Source organism: Selaginella moellendorffii, unplaced genomic scaffold, assembly GCF_000143415.4.
Source record: "Selaginella moellendorffii unplaced genomic scaffold, v1.0 SELMOscaffold_12, whole genome shotgun sequence".
Taxonomy (NCBI): Eukaryota; Viridiplantae; Streptophyta; class Lycopodiopsida; order Selaginellales; family Selaginellaceae; genus Selaginella; species Selaginella moellendorffii.
In genome coordinates, this window is record NW_003314273.1 from 2,767,478 (window position 1) to 2,781,133 (window position 13,656).

The 13,656-nt window shown below is 47.2% G+C and overlaps 3 protein-coding genes across 4 annotated transcripts; 2 read left to right on the forward strand and 1 right to left on the reverse strand.

Annotated features, from left to right (window-relative positions):
- Positions 1-929: 929 nt before the first annotated feature.
- Positions 930-3,066, reverse strand: LOC9646698 (9-cis-epoxycarotenoid dioxygenase NCED4, chloroplastic). The gene has a single exon (XM_024674244.1). The coding sequence runs from the start codon at positions 2,760-2,762 to the stop codon at positions 987-989; it is 1,776 nt and encodes a 591-aa protein (XP_024530012.1). The 5' UTR covers positions 2,763-3,066; the 3' UTR covers positions 930-986.
- Positions 3,066-6,052, forward strand: LOC9646699 (protein LURP-one-related 10). Of its 2 annotated transcripts, none has more exons than XM_024674249.1 (9): positions 3,066-3,299; positions 3,414-3,460; positions 3,534-3,580; positions 3,649-4,118; positions 4,199-4,423; positions 4,515-4,716; positions 4,770-5,401; positions 5,453-5,656; positions 5,708-6,052. In XM_024674249.1, the coding sequence occupies exons 4-6, from the start codon at positions 3,843-3,845 to the stop codon at positions 4,668-4,670; spliced, it is 657 nt and encodes a 218-aa protein (XP_024530017.1). In that variant the 5' UTR covers positions 3,066-3,299; positions 3,414-3,460; positions 3,534-3,580; positions 3,649-3,842; the 3' UTR covers positions 4,671-4,716; positions 4,770-5,401; positions 5,453-5,656; positions 5,708-6,052. The 2 variants fall into 2 exon arrangements, with proteins under 2 accessions (XP_024530017.1, XP_002969417.1); XM_002969371.2 differs by having other exon boundaries at positions 3,686-4,118.
- Positions 6,053-7,833: 1,781 nt separating this feature from the next.
- Positions 7,834-10,266, forward strand: LOC9660059 (protein NRT1/ PTR FAMILY 8.2). The gene is made up of 4 exons (XM_002969373.2): positions 7,834-8,266; positions 8,431-8,645; positions 8,704-9,245; positions 9,309-10,266. The coding sequence occupies exons 1-4, from the start codon at positions 8,113-8,115 to the stop codon at positions 10,150-10,152; spliced, it is 1,755 nt and encodes a 584-aa protein (XP_002969419.2). The 5' UTR covers positions 7,834-8,112; the 3' UTR covers positions 10,153-10,266.
- The last annotated feature ends 3,390 nt before the right edge of the window (positions 10,267-13,656 follow it).

The following is a 13,656-nucleotide window of genomic DNA, read 5'->3' on the forward strand; positions in this document are numbered from 1 at the left end:
AACTGTGATCCAGCAACAGGCAAAGCCGCGACAGCCATAGTCTTAGCCTGGAGCTGGAAAATCACCGAGCCTTATCAAGATAAATTTTTTCCAGGCGATGAACAGAGAAATCCAGGATGCTCTGACTAACTTCCTTTAAGACGAGTTAAATAAAGCCACACTCCTCTGTGTCAGAGTTGTCTCGCTCGGTCAACTTTTCATGCGGTGAAAGTAAGATGGAGTTTTGTAACTCTTGAATGATCAATCAGTGGAGAATAAACCGTGAAGAGAGAGAAATATAAACTTTTGTGGATAATTTTGTTCCGAGGAGAAGGCCATGCTTTTGAGTTGCCTTGCATCTAATCTAGAACAAATCTTGATAGACAACTTAACTTGCGCAAGACCAGAATATCTCTGCAAAGAGCAGTCACAAAGGTTGTAGTTTTGACCTCCAATTTTGTAAAATTCATAGAAAATTTTCCTCAGAGGAATTTGTCATGCTCATTCCAGCTCTCGCGACTTTGTGATGATGTATGGCTGGCTTACGGATCTTCCTGGTGGCATCCCTCTCTTGTATTTGGTGTTGCTCTTGCGCAATCTATATGCACCAAAAACTAGAAATATTGTTAATCACCAGCTTTTACCACGTGCTCTCAAAAGTAAGTTCAAGGTTACTCTAGTGTGGAGCTTTTGGGGTGAACAACATTTATTCTATAGCCTCTTTGCTGGGTGTGCTGAAGAGCAGAAGGTTTCTTCTTTACAAATTTGTCTAAAATCATTTGAGAAACCTTTGCGTCAAAACGTCAATTCGTCCGTCATGGTGGCAAATTCGACCTAATAGCGAAGATACTAAAGAAGTTTTGCTAAGGCACGGATTTGCCTCTTACTGTGTGTAGCTCGAATTTTGATTTGCGAATATGCTAACCATTTAAATGGCATTTTTATCCGAGTGGCTGGCAAAATATCTCTTTTAAGTCCTTGTCACAAAGTAATTACATGAATTTCTCCTACAAGGTGACATGGTTTTGGTTTGCTATTTGATAGGCATTTACAAAGATTCCATGGAATCCATATGGCACTCTAGCAGGCAACTCTATAGAAGCCACTGTCTCAAGCGTGGGCGATTTAGCATCCATGATCAAAAGCTCCGAGACACCACTCTTCTCATCATGGACGTAGCTTAAGACGTATCCATCGTCTTCTTCCTCGCCGTTCGCCACAAAGAAAGGCTCGCCACAAAACTTACCACGTTCGAATCTCCTCGACGCCACAATGCACGGCTCCTTGAGGTCCGGGTCACTTGCACCGTCGATTACCACTCTGGGCAGTCGTGGAGCGTCTAGATCGACCTTGGCCAGGCCGGAGAATTTGGGCCATGGCCCATAGTAGCACATGTAGACGTACCGATTCTTTCGCCCCAGGAATTTCTGGTTGATCTGTCCAAAATCTAGTCCGGCCGAGCACACGTGTTGCTTCCACGACCGTCCAGATCGAAGGTCCAGGTGGATCTCGTGCAATCTGCTGGACAATCCGGCTACGTCATCGAACAGACATTCCACCGGCGAAATAGACGAGCTGAGCACGACGATCTTGTCCGTCCCTTCCTCCCACGCGTTGATGTAGTGGAATGACGTCCAATCCGGAACGTCGATCCAGCGAACGCCGGAATATCCAACGGTCGGGATGCGAGGGATCACCCCGAATCTGGGAACCTTGGCGGTATCTCCACGGATGGGCATCTTGTTCTGGAGCACTACATCCTGGATCTTCATCACGACCTGATTCTCTGGGAAGATTGCGTAGTTCTCCGTGATCGCAAAATCGTGAAACAGGCACGGCTCGCGCAACCACACGTCGAAATCGGGGCTTTTCCTCCCTTCCCGGCTCGCCCAGAAGTAGCGGAGGTGGGGATTGATCACTGGATTGAAGCTAAACGCGAAGAGCTCGCCAGAGGTTGGATCGATCTTTGGATGAGCGCACATTGGCAGTAGCAATCGCTTGTTGAAGTTGTAGCGACCCATGGTGATCAAATCCCCTGCTGGGGTGATATTCACGGCATATGGCATATCATCCTCGGACATGGCAAGAATTCGGCGATCGAAGTAGGCCATCCCAGCGTTGGAAGTTCCCATCCCGCCCAAGATATCGATCAGGCCCAGAGCCGCGCGCATCGCGAATAGCCCCAGTCGCGCGAGCCCGGGATAGCTGCTCATGGTGCCCAGTGTGTAGGGGAAGAGAATCTTGCCCGCAGTTTGCTCCTGGAGGAATCGATTGGTCTGGGTGAATCGCGCGCAGTAGATTGGAGCGTGATGTTCTTCGCGATCATCATCGCCCGGGAACTTGATCGCGTGGAGCATCCCGTGGCCATCGAAGTAGTGGTAGCCGGCGGGAGGGGGATGGAGTGGATTGGAGCCATTGCGGATGTAAGCACCGCCGCGGAGGCAGCGAGGGATCGAGCCAGTGACTCGGCGGCATGGCGTCGGCGGGGATTCTCCGACCGGGGCGAAGTTGTCCGCGAGCTGGATCTTGGGGTCTTGCGAGGGAGGGAACTCCCGGGGATCGATGTACGTGGCGATGAGATTCTCCACAGTGTCGCACAGGGCTACTGCCGCCGCCCGCGCCTCGTCGATTGGATTGGGGATGGAGAATCCGAGGGCGTTGTTGTTCTTGCGAGAGGTCTCTCTCGATTTGGTGGCGGTGGCTGTGATCCTTGATGATCTTCTCCTGGGTGGAGCTGGGAAGAAGGAGCTGCTAATGCCATAACCAGTGCCAATGGCATACATTGCGACCACCTTCCAAATCAAAGCCCAAGACCAGTGCCAGTGGCATACATTGCGATCAATCACAAGTAATTTGATCTCTCAACCGATGTTTTGAGCTATGGATTGATCATCTCTCTGAGCCACACACTTCGCATAGATATTTCCACCAAAAAGGTGTCTCCGCGAAATATCAGTTGGCATGTGAGTCGGTGGTAGGGCTGACTCAGAATAACGGTACCTTGCCATGTCAGCGAGTGAGTCATCATAGTTTGGGTGGTCCTGCGTTCGATTCTAGCCAGCCGCAAGAGAAAGTTTTTAAAAAATATTGGGGGTTTCGTTTTTAGGGTTCTAGCTCGATGAGAATCGGATCGAAAGAAATGTGTCCCGATTTTCCAGCGATAGTTTTTCCTGGATCGCCTACATTCAGCTTCTCGAAGCGATCTCCATCATTGTGGGAAGAAATTGATTTCGCGATTGGATAGGGTTCTTGTTGACGATAGGACACATTTCTAGTACGACTGATTCGCAGTACACTGAACAAAGGCAACGACATGCCTGGTGAGTTTGTTTACGCATCCTTTTCTTTTTTCTTCTTAGATCGATCGATTCACGTCACAAAACGTGGTTTTGACTTCCACAATGGTTTTTTTTTTTTTTTTTTTTGGTACCAAGCGGGTCATCCACACCTCATTATCGCAAATGCGTGGCGACTAATCACGGTATTTATTTCCTAATCCCACTCGTTGTCTTAAGCTCATTTCTTTTTTTGCTTTTTTTGTTTTTGGTACCAAGCGGGTCATCCACACCTCATTATCGCAAATGCGTGGCGACTAAACACGGTATTTATTTCTTAATCCCACTCGTTGTCTTAGCTCATTTCTTTTTTTTGCTGCTACGTTTACGTCAGGTTGTGTTGCTCATCGTTTGTCTTGACCGATTTCCAGATACCGATGAGGAGCGGCCCCTTTGCTTCGGTGTTCCATGTCGCCATCGCCATCAGCAGCAGCGCAGCACGGCGAGGAGTATGCGTAAATTCCCGGCGGTGGCAACAGTGCTAATGCTAGTAGCACTTAAGATCCCCGTAAGCCACGAACAAAAACGATGACGGCTTCTTCAAGGACGACCATGGCACTTAATCAAGTTGAGGGAAAGGCAGGAGTAGGCTTGGTCCCTGTGGTTCGGCACGAGTTTTGTGCGCACGATGGCATGGAGTTGATACTCTCCAAGGTCGAGGCATGGAGTTGGGGCAATTACACTGTCACCGATGGAGTTGGGAATTTCCTCATCACGGTGGAAGGGAGGCTGAGCTTGCGATGGACTCGGACTCTGCTGGATTCGAGCGGGACACGGATCCTCAAGATCCACAAGAAGTTCATGGTTTGTTGCAGCTCCTAGATAGCAAAGTTTTGGTTTTTCTTGTTTACATTTTTCTGACAAGGTTTCTCTTTCCGAGACAGAACCCAAGCATCTTCGATGCCTTCATTGACGGTGAAGACGGCGCGAGGAGAGTGTTCACAGTGCAATCTTCGTTGGAAGCACCGGCTTCACGCTTTTCTCTCAAGGTGTTCTTGCCAGTGAAAGGCTCCGAGCCGGATCTCTCCATGGATCCCGACTTTAAGCTCGAGGGGGCCTACTTCCAAAATGATTACGGTATCTATTGCGGAGAAAGGTCGATTGCACAGGTACGATTTCTGTGATCTTCCTCTTTCTTTTCTGTACTTTGGAAAGAATGTTTCTCAGTATGCACCTGACAATTGATATCGTCCCGTGCAGGCCTCACGAAAGCCAGACGCGTCCAGCTTTGTTCTGGGATGCGGTGCTTATACCGTTGCGGTTTTTCCTGGGGTCGACCACGTCTTTGTAGTCGCCCTCGTACTGATAATGGACGAGCTACACTTGGAGGCCAGCGTGGGTCACGACTCGACTTAACTTGCGTGGAGAAGCGAAAACGAGAGAGAAACATCACTACTGCCTTGTAAGTGAACTCCATTTTTTCGGGTTTATATCTTCGTTGGACATACATCGCAGGGATTTATATGTCGCTACTGTGCTGTGGTGTTTATCTTAACCGACACGAGAGAAAAAAAACACGAAATTATCCAGAGAAGTTGATTTTTCCTTGGTTTATCTCTTCATGGCTTTTTCTGTGTTTGACATTGCTTGTTGAGCTTACAGCAGGTCCCACTGATTGATTACCTGTTCCGTACAAAACTCCAGCTCAAATGAAGATTACTTCCACCGCACGGAAAGTTGACCGAAGAGCAGACGTGTGGCTTCATTTACGCTTAAAACGCGTCCTAGAGGAGATTAGTCAGAGCATGGAAGCCTCCTGGATTTCTCCGTTCATCTTCCTCGCAAGCATGGAGAGCTTTGCTCTTGAAAAGGCTTGATGGTTTTCCAGTTCCAAACTGAAGGCTATGGGTTTCGATCAAGATTCTGCCAAGGCTGTTGCGGCTTTGCCTGTTGTTGGAGCACAATTTTGCGACTTCCAGGCTGTGAATCTCACTCTCTCCAGCGCGGGAGTCTTCAGCTGTGGGAAGTATACCGTCCGGGATGAAAAACAAAACGACGTTTTTGCAGTGGATGGGAACTGTGGATGCGGCCGCCAGCGGAGAGTTATGGATTCCAGTGGAAAGGTTCTTCTTGTGCTCCACAAAGAGGTACTTAAACACATCTATCTTTTCCTTCGAAACTTAGAAACCCGTTTGCAGGCATTTAGTTTCCAGAACAAGTGGAAGGCCTATCTTGACGAAGACAAGCTTCTCTTCACAGCGAAGAAGCCTTGCTTCCGGCTAAAGTTCTGCGTCGATGTGTACCTCGGCGAGAACACCACGCCCGATTTCAAGCTCACTGGATGCTGCTTCACGGGGAAGTACAGCTTGCGCAGGACTGATACTGGAGAGCTGATTGCAAAGGTATGTCTCTCTGTTATTCTGCGACGAAGAGATTTTGAGTTTGATCCACAGGCAAGGTACATATGGAAACTGGCAAGCATTGCGAGATGCCACAGCTACAGCATAGAGATTGAGCCTGGAGTGGACTCGTTGTTTGTGGTTTCTATGTTTCTAGTCATGAACGAGATCTACCTCGACAAACCAGCTGCTGGTGGTGGTGGAGGTTGAAATTGCGGTTCATTGCTTGTTTCTAGTATACTATTTGTGAGTGTTTTCAAGGATTATGTTATTACTGTGTTGGGCCTCTTTGGCGTTTTTCTGCTCTTTCCAAGTCTCTAGATTCATCGTTGGAAAAATTCACTCGGATCTAAATTTCTTTAGATCTCTGATCTCTTTTAAAGATTTCTTTAACAGACATTCCCACTGGAATTATGTTGTTTCCTGTGTCTAACTAAATTTCCTTATGCTGAGGAAGCTTTGATGTGAGAATGGCTCCATGCATTTTCTATCCACCTTCGGATTTACATAGTCCGGCTATTAGTTTTGTTAAAGTTTAAAATTTAATGTTTTATTAACGTGTTGTAGGGCGATCTCTTCGCATGTAATAATAATAATACATGTTTTTGGAGGTCTCAATTGGAGGCATGAGACCACTAGTGGGTATTTGTGATAATCAAATATTTAGTCATTCTCATTTCAACGTAGGAAAGTGTGAGAAATAAGGCCATCGAAATTTGAATACCGTAAACAGATCTCTGAGATTTTACTCATATTTTTGCATCTCAGAAATTAGCAATGCTTAATGCAGTGGATGGCAAGCCTTAGAACTGATAACTCCTACAAACTCTAACATGCAAGAAGAAGAGTCGTCAATTGCTTGAATCAATCTTTCAACTCTTACTATAATACATTTTTTTTTTTTTGGGGGGGGGGGGGCGGGAGGGGCCTTTTGGCGCCCAGGTAGATACATACAACTACTTGTGAAATGAAGAATGTATTACCTGTCTACTCTCTCCAACTTGACGCTCCCTTAGCTCCTCCATGCGACAAAGATAAATGGCCAGCTGATGGCCTGGTTCTCGGCCTAGTTCTCTAGGAAGCCCGCGGGATCCCTTTAGCTCGTCTTAAGAGAGCATGTGGAAGGCTATACAGTCATAGACAACGTGAAAGACATCTTCCACCCTGTAAATTGCATTATTGATCCGTCTCACACAGATCCCAATGACTTAGCAAATAACGATGATGATAAAACTAGGTATTCCAACGCTTCCAAGTTGGGAGTATGGTCAGGGACGCTAAAAGTCCAAAGAAAACGATAAAATTACAACGTCCCGTTCTTGTTTTCCAAAGCTTGTCTCTACGCTGGCTTGCGTACCATAAAGTCTAGAATCGTGGCCTTTCTTCCCAGCTTTCCTCTCTGGACCGGCTTCAGATTTTGAAGTGCCGCTTTCAGCAGAGACATCAATTTTCAAATAGCTGGAGTGGTTATAAACTCAAGCTGTCTGAACTTCGCAAGTTCTGCCACAAACCTATTGTTGTGGTGTGCCAAGAACAATTTGGGGGATCTATTTGTGATGTCGCGACGAGGTGATCCAGCCATGTCATGAACATAGTTTTTGTGTTGCTATATAACGGTAGTAGTTAGAGCTAGTTTGTTTGCTGTGTTTTTTTTTTCCTGATTCACTATGTGGCTGCCCTTCGCTTGAGAGACAACACCCACAGGAACAAAAAAACAAGCATCTTCCACTCAAAGGTAGCAGTACAGCAGAGGAGCACCAGATTGTGATCTCGTAAATTCAGTACTAGCATTACAATATGCGATTCCGAAAGCTTTTGGCGCGTGAAAACAGACTACTATACTACTGCTGCTGATCAAGCCCACAAGATGGTCAGGTTTTCTTGGCTGAGTGGGGGAATAGATAAGTTTCCAATTTCTTTTCTGTTCTTTCTTTTGTTTTTCTAATATTTGAAGAGTTGGCAAGTCGTGGAGTGGAGAAGTGTCGAGATTCTAGAGAATATTTTTGCTGATCCAGCTTTATCTCGGCTGAGTGGGGGTGTGATTCCATTGCCTTGTCACGGTTTGAAGAATATATCTATCCTAATTGATTCCCACTTCTTCAAAATGGCTGGTTCTTCCGGCCAAGCATCTATTACGTCAAGAACACCACAATAGGACGCAATGAGGAGTGGCTTACCAGTCATGAAGTTCAAGTATGGTTTTTCTCTCTTTTGTGAGAACTTTTGCTGGAAATGATTGTTTGCACCCATCTCATTTTCTTCTGTAAATCCCGGGAAAAAGAAAGAAGGCATCCTTGTCGCTGCCAATGCGCTTGAAAGAACACCAGCCCCAGTGCTAGGAGTAGCAGCAAAATCTTTCTTTAACTCCAAAGCTCGCAGTCTCGATAACTTGTTTGCTCCGAAGCCATTGTATAGAGTTTCTCGTCAATTTCTTGGCGATACCAGATCTATTGTTCGGAATGGCAGCAACAGCAGCAGTGATGGTGGAGGAGAAGAAGTTTAGTAGGGATGAGTTCGTGGAGCCCGACGAGAACAATGCCACCGACGTGTCATGGAACAGACCGTCAAGGAAATCGACAAGCGGAAACTGGAAAGCCTGTTGGCTCATCTTCGGTGAGCAAATGTCCCACCCACCTTTTGCAACGGACTAACACTAGCTTCTCATGCTTCTGCGATATCTCAACTTCTCTTCTTTACCATACTTCATCTTTTCTTCTATAACTTTTTCTTTATATTTTCCTGATAGTACTTTGTATGTCTCTGTGATCGATCGCCAGGTTGCGAGGTGTGTGAGCGAGTTGCGTACTACGCCATCTCTTCCAACTTGGCCAACTATCTCTTTCAGCAGCTCCACGAGAATCGAGCGGACGCTGCCAACAACGTGAACAATTGGAGCGGAACTCTCTACCTGGTGCCACTCCTGGGAGCGTTTCTCGGCGACTCTTTCGGCCGATACGTCACCCTTTCCACCTTCCTCTGCATCTATCTCATGGTAAAGCTCCCATCCTTATAACCTTGTTTCTTCGAACTTACCGAGGCTTTGGGCGCAGGCCCTGGTTCTCATCACCGTGTCCGTCAGCGTCCCAGGCATCAAGACTGAGAAAAACCAGCCCGTGAGCTCCACCCAGTCGGGATTCTTCTACTTTGCGCTCTATCTCATGGCGTTGGGCGCCGGCGGGATCAAACCCAACGTCACCTCCTTCGCAGGGGACCAATTCGACGAGGAAGACCCACAGGAATCCAAGCGCAAAATGTCTTTCCTCAACTGGTGGTTCGTGAGCATCAGCTCGGGCAACGTGTTCTCGGTCACTGCCCTCGTCTACATCCAGGTGACTTACGGATGGACGTGGGGATGGGGCGGCGCCACCGCTGTCGTCGCCCTCGCCACCCTCCTCTTCTTCTCCGGGAGATCAAACTATCGCACCCAAAAGCCCGCTGGAAGTCCCTTCACCCGCGTCGCCCAGGTCCTGGTGGCGGCCACCAGGAAGTGGAATGTGTGCGTTCCAGACGACGATGAGAGGCTGTACGAGCCGAGCGACAAGGAGGCGCAGTTCCCACACATCCGGAACCTCCCCAGGAGTAAAGAATTCACGTAAGTCCATCGAGCTAGTTAAAGAGAGAACAATCTTAGCTTACTACGATTGATCGCGAGCAGATTCCTGGACAAGGCGGCGGTGGTGAGCGAGAAGGATCTGCAGAGCAAGGAAGTGAAGCCGTGGAGCCTGTGCCCAGTGACCCAAGTGGAGGAAGTGAAGCTCCTGGTGCGAGTGATGCCCATCTGGTTCACGAACCTCATCTTTAGCAGCGTGTTCGCCCAGGTGGGCACCTTCTTCCTCAACCAGGGCGACACCATGGAGCGGCATTTGGGGCGATTGCAGATCCCAGCCGCCTCATTCACGCTCTTCATCACCCTCACCATTTGCATCATCATGCCGCTCTACGACCGGTGCTTCGTGCCATTCGCGCGCCGGATCACGGGGAACGAGCGAGGGATCACGATGCTCCAGCGCATCGGGATCGGCCAGGTCATCTCCACGGTCTCCATCGCCATCGCCGCGCTGGTGGAGATGAAGCGCTTGCGAGTGGCTAGGCAACACGGTCTGTTGGATCGCCCCCAGTCGACGGTCCCGATGAGCGTATTCTGGCTCTTGCCGCAGTACGCCCTCGCGGGAGTTTGCGAGGTTTTCATCTCCGTCGGCCAGAACGAGTTCTTCTACGATCAAGCCCCGGATTCCATGCGAAGCATTGGAGCCGCGCTCTATCTCAGCACCATCTCCATCGGGAGCTTCATCAGCAGCTTGCTCGTGGAGATGGTCGTCAAGTTTACAAGCACAAAAGGTGGCGGGGTTGACGGCAACTGGATCAATGACAATCTCAACAGGGCTCACATTGATTACTTCTACTGGCTGCTCACTATTCTCAGCATCATCAACCTTGGGATATATGTCTTGTGCGCGAGGTGGTATACTTACAAGAATGTGGGAGATATTGCAATTTGATCATCAATCGATGTTATGCAGCAGTTTGCGAGACGAGAGCATACCAGGAGAAACCAAGAGAAGGCAAACCTGGTTGGAATCTATTAATAAGATACTTATTGTTATATCTTTTAAGTTTAGCTCAAAGTTTGAACTGTGGAAAATGAGAACAGTCGAACTTGAGATTCCAAGCTCAGCCCTTTGTAGTGTTCTAGTAAAGAAATATTTGAGTTGCTTTTGATTAACTGTGGAAACACAGATCCCTAGCAGGAGGTATCCAGTGAGTTGGAGTGGCCAAGAAAGATTTCTGGTAACTTGTGCTGGCTAGCTCCACAAAGCTTAGAAAGCTGTACGTTAAATGAGAATCCTTTTGTCAACAAGTGGGAGTTTCTTTGCATACTTTTGCAAATGGTCGTGGCAACAACCACAACAAAGAGCTAAGAGAACATAGAAGAAGATTAGCGGCGGATTCTAACACAGCCAAGAAGCTAGGAGAGAGAATTGTTGGCAGGCAACACACAATATCTTCTTGGTGTTACAATCTGGTGGCTTCAGAAGAGTGCCCTGGAGCTGCTGGGGACAAGCCGGAAGAGCTTGAGAGCAGGCAAGGAAAAAAGAGAGGAGGAGTTTATTTTTCACCTTGATGTTCAAGTTGTTTCTTTGCTGTTTTTCCACTCATACGGTTTACATGGTCTCACTGAAGCATTAGACCAAAACTCTTAAGCTTTCGATAACGTTAGAGCTATTTTTGGTTTGCAAGATGGATACCTAGAATATTCTTTAATTTAACAAATTTTGTTAGTGATCAAGTACAAACTATCCTGTAAGGATATACTTGAATATCCTAGTATATTCTATCATCATTTAGATTAAAGTATATACATTACACCAAGTACCACGTCAGCTGGAGCCTGGGTACACTAAGGCCAAGAGCTTCTTGAACACATGGTCTTGGAGCTTTGAACATCCTACTCGGTCTATATATCCAAAGAGGGATGTCTGTTCTAATTGTCACTGAGCAAATAACAACATAACCCAAAGAGAGTAATGGCAATTGTTTAACAGGTACATAGTATATCTAAGTGGCTCTTTCTTGATACAAGCCAACTTCTTTTTCACAACAAATACCACAACATCCTGCCTAATAATAGATATTTCGTGGACCAACACCAATCCCTGCTGTAAGTCCTTTCTCCACTCTTAGTTTGATATTCCTGCACAAACAAAGTCTGAAGCTTGTCCATACTCTCAACCAACAATTGACACAGACTTCAACAAATATTTTGTATCTGGATGAAGCCTATCGTGGAAGAAACTTCCCTTCATTTCATGGTTTACACCTAATGCTCTATCGGCTAGAGTTTGCCAGTTCTGCGAACGTGAAACTGTTATGGAAGGATCTTCAGAAAGTTTTCTCCTTTAGCAGGGGCAAAAATCGTCACGAAGATCAGAATTTAAGAGAATAAAGACAAGAAAATGATGAACAACAGCAAAAGTTCCACGCTGCCAATTCTTCGCTAGTCAAATCGCAGCAGAACTATCTTAATTCTGCTCAGAAAGAATTTTTAGCTGCGAATTACATTATTCTAGGGTGCGCTAGGAGACATGAATCTAGATTGAATATATCTAGCTTTGTTTTTGGGTCCATCTCGGGCCCATCTAGGAAGCATGGGCTAGATGGCGACCTTTACATCATAGTCTTTATCCCCTCCGCCGACACACAATTATTGGTCTCACGCGCATTGTTTCCAACCTCTGCTTGTCCCACATCCCAAGTAGCTAGTAACATTCTCCACCTCAGCCCTGCAATAGATCTTATCTATGCGAGGCGTGTGGCTCAGAGCATCCAATCCACAGCTCTGAAATTCGATTGGAGAGACCAATGTATGTATGCCAATGGCACTGTTCTTAGTCGTTGATTGTGTCTCAATGCATGGCACAGCTGGCATTGATATTTATAGCCTTACCAACTTCTCCTTCCCTCCTCCACCCAGGAGAAGATCATCGAGGATCACAGCCACGGCTACCAATTCCTCTCGCAAGTATATCAATACCCCTGGATTCTCAATCCCCAATCCGATCGAAGAGGCGCGGGGTAGCCCTGTGCGACACGGTGGAGAATTTCATCTCCATGTACATTGATCTTCGCGAGTTTCCTCCCTCGCAAGACCCCCAGATCCAGCTCGCGGATAATTTCGCGCCGGTTGGAGAGTTCCCGCCAACGCCGTGCCGCCGAGTCACTGGCGAGATCCCTCGCTGCCTCTGCGGCGGTGCTTACATCCGCAATGGCTCCAATCCACTCCATCCACCTCCCGCCGGCTACCACTACTTCGATGGCCACGGGATGCTCCACTCTGTCAAGTTCGGCGATGAAGAAGATCAGGCTCCAGTCTACTGCGCGCGATTCACTCAGAACAATCGATTCGTCCAGGAGCAAGCAGCGGGCAAGCCTCCCTTCCCCTACACACTGGGATGGCCTACTTCGATCGCCGAATTCTGGCCATGTCCGAGGATGATATGCCATATGCAGTGAGTATCACCCGAGCAGGGGATTTGATCACCATGGGCCGCTACAGCTTCAACAACCGATTGTTCTTGCCGATGTGCGCTCATCCAAAGATCGATCCAATCTCTGGCGAGCTCCATAAGCCTGCCAGAGTTCCATATGGATTCCATGGGATCTTTATAAATGCCGATCAAATAGCCAGCCAAAACCATGCCACCTTGTAAGGAAATTTGATATAGTTGTATATCCATAAATTGGTATAATCTCTTGTGAATATCTAGCCTATGTAACTATGTGTATGGAGCACTGGCATTTTTCACGGCATACATATTATAGAAAATGTAGAGTAGTCTATATAAGGATTTAGTTTATATCAAGACATGTTTCCCCCAATTCCTATGCCAAAGTCTGCATTTGCAAATATATTCCCGCGCTCCCTCAGAAGTCGGAAAGTGGCAGCTTTGACGGGGCAAAGAGTCCAGCATATCGATGTACAGCAGTAGAATTGCTGAGAAAAATTCCTAATGCAGCGCCACAACGTTTTTTCTTGCAATGCGATGCTGCCCTGGTTTGCTCTGATTACAGCTAATGCCAGCAAAGGGCATCTGGAAAAGTTAAAGAATCGAAGGTGTGAAATTACGATGTGTGGACTGTCAATCTGACAGCATGTAGCTTGGAGGGAGCATTGTGAATTTTGAAAAAATGCCAGATCATACCATATCCCTACTTGGCACATTTTGATAGAATCATGCTCCAGGAGATTAAGCTCCTTTCTGGCATTAGCTCGTTGCTTTATCCAAATGCCTGTTACTGGCATAATCTCTGCTTGTCGGAAGAATCCATACCGAGAGAAGGCAGTGATCATGATCCTCCCACTCGGGCATTCGCTTAACCAGCTGCTTGGCCTGGTCAAGAGATTCTATACAGATTTCTTGGAAGATTTAATGTTGGAGATCTGTGCATGTTAGTCAGAAGAACATATGATGATGCCAAGGCGAAGAGCATGACATTCCACGAGA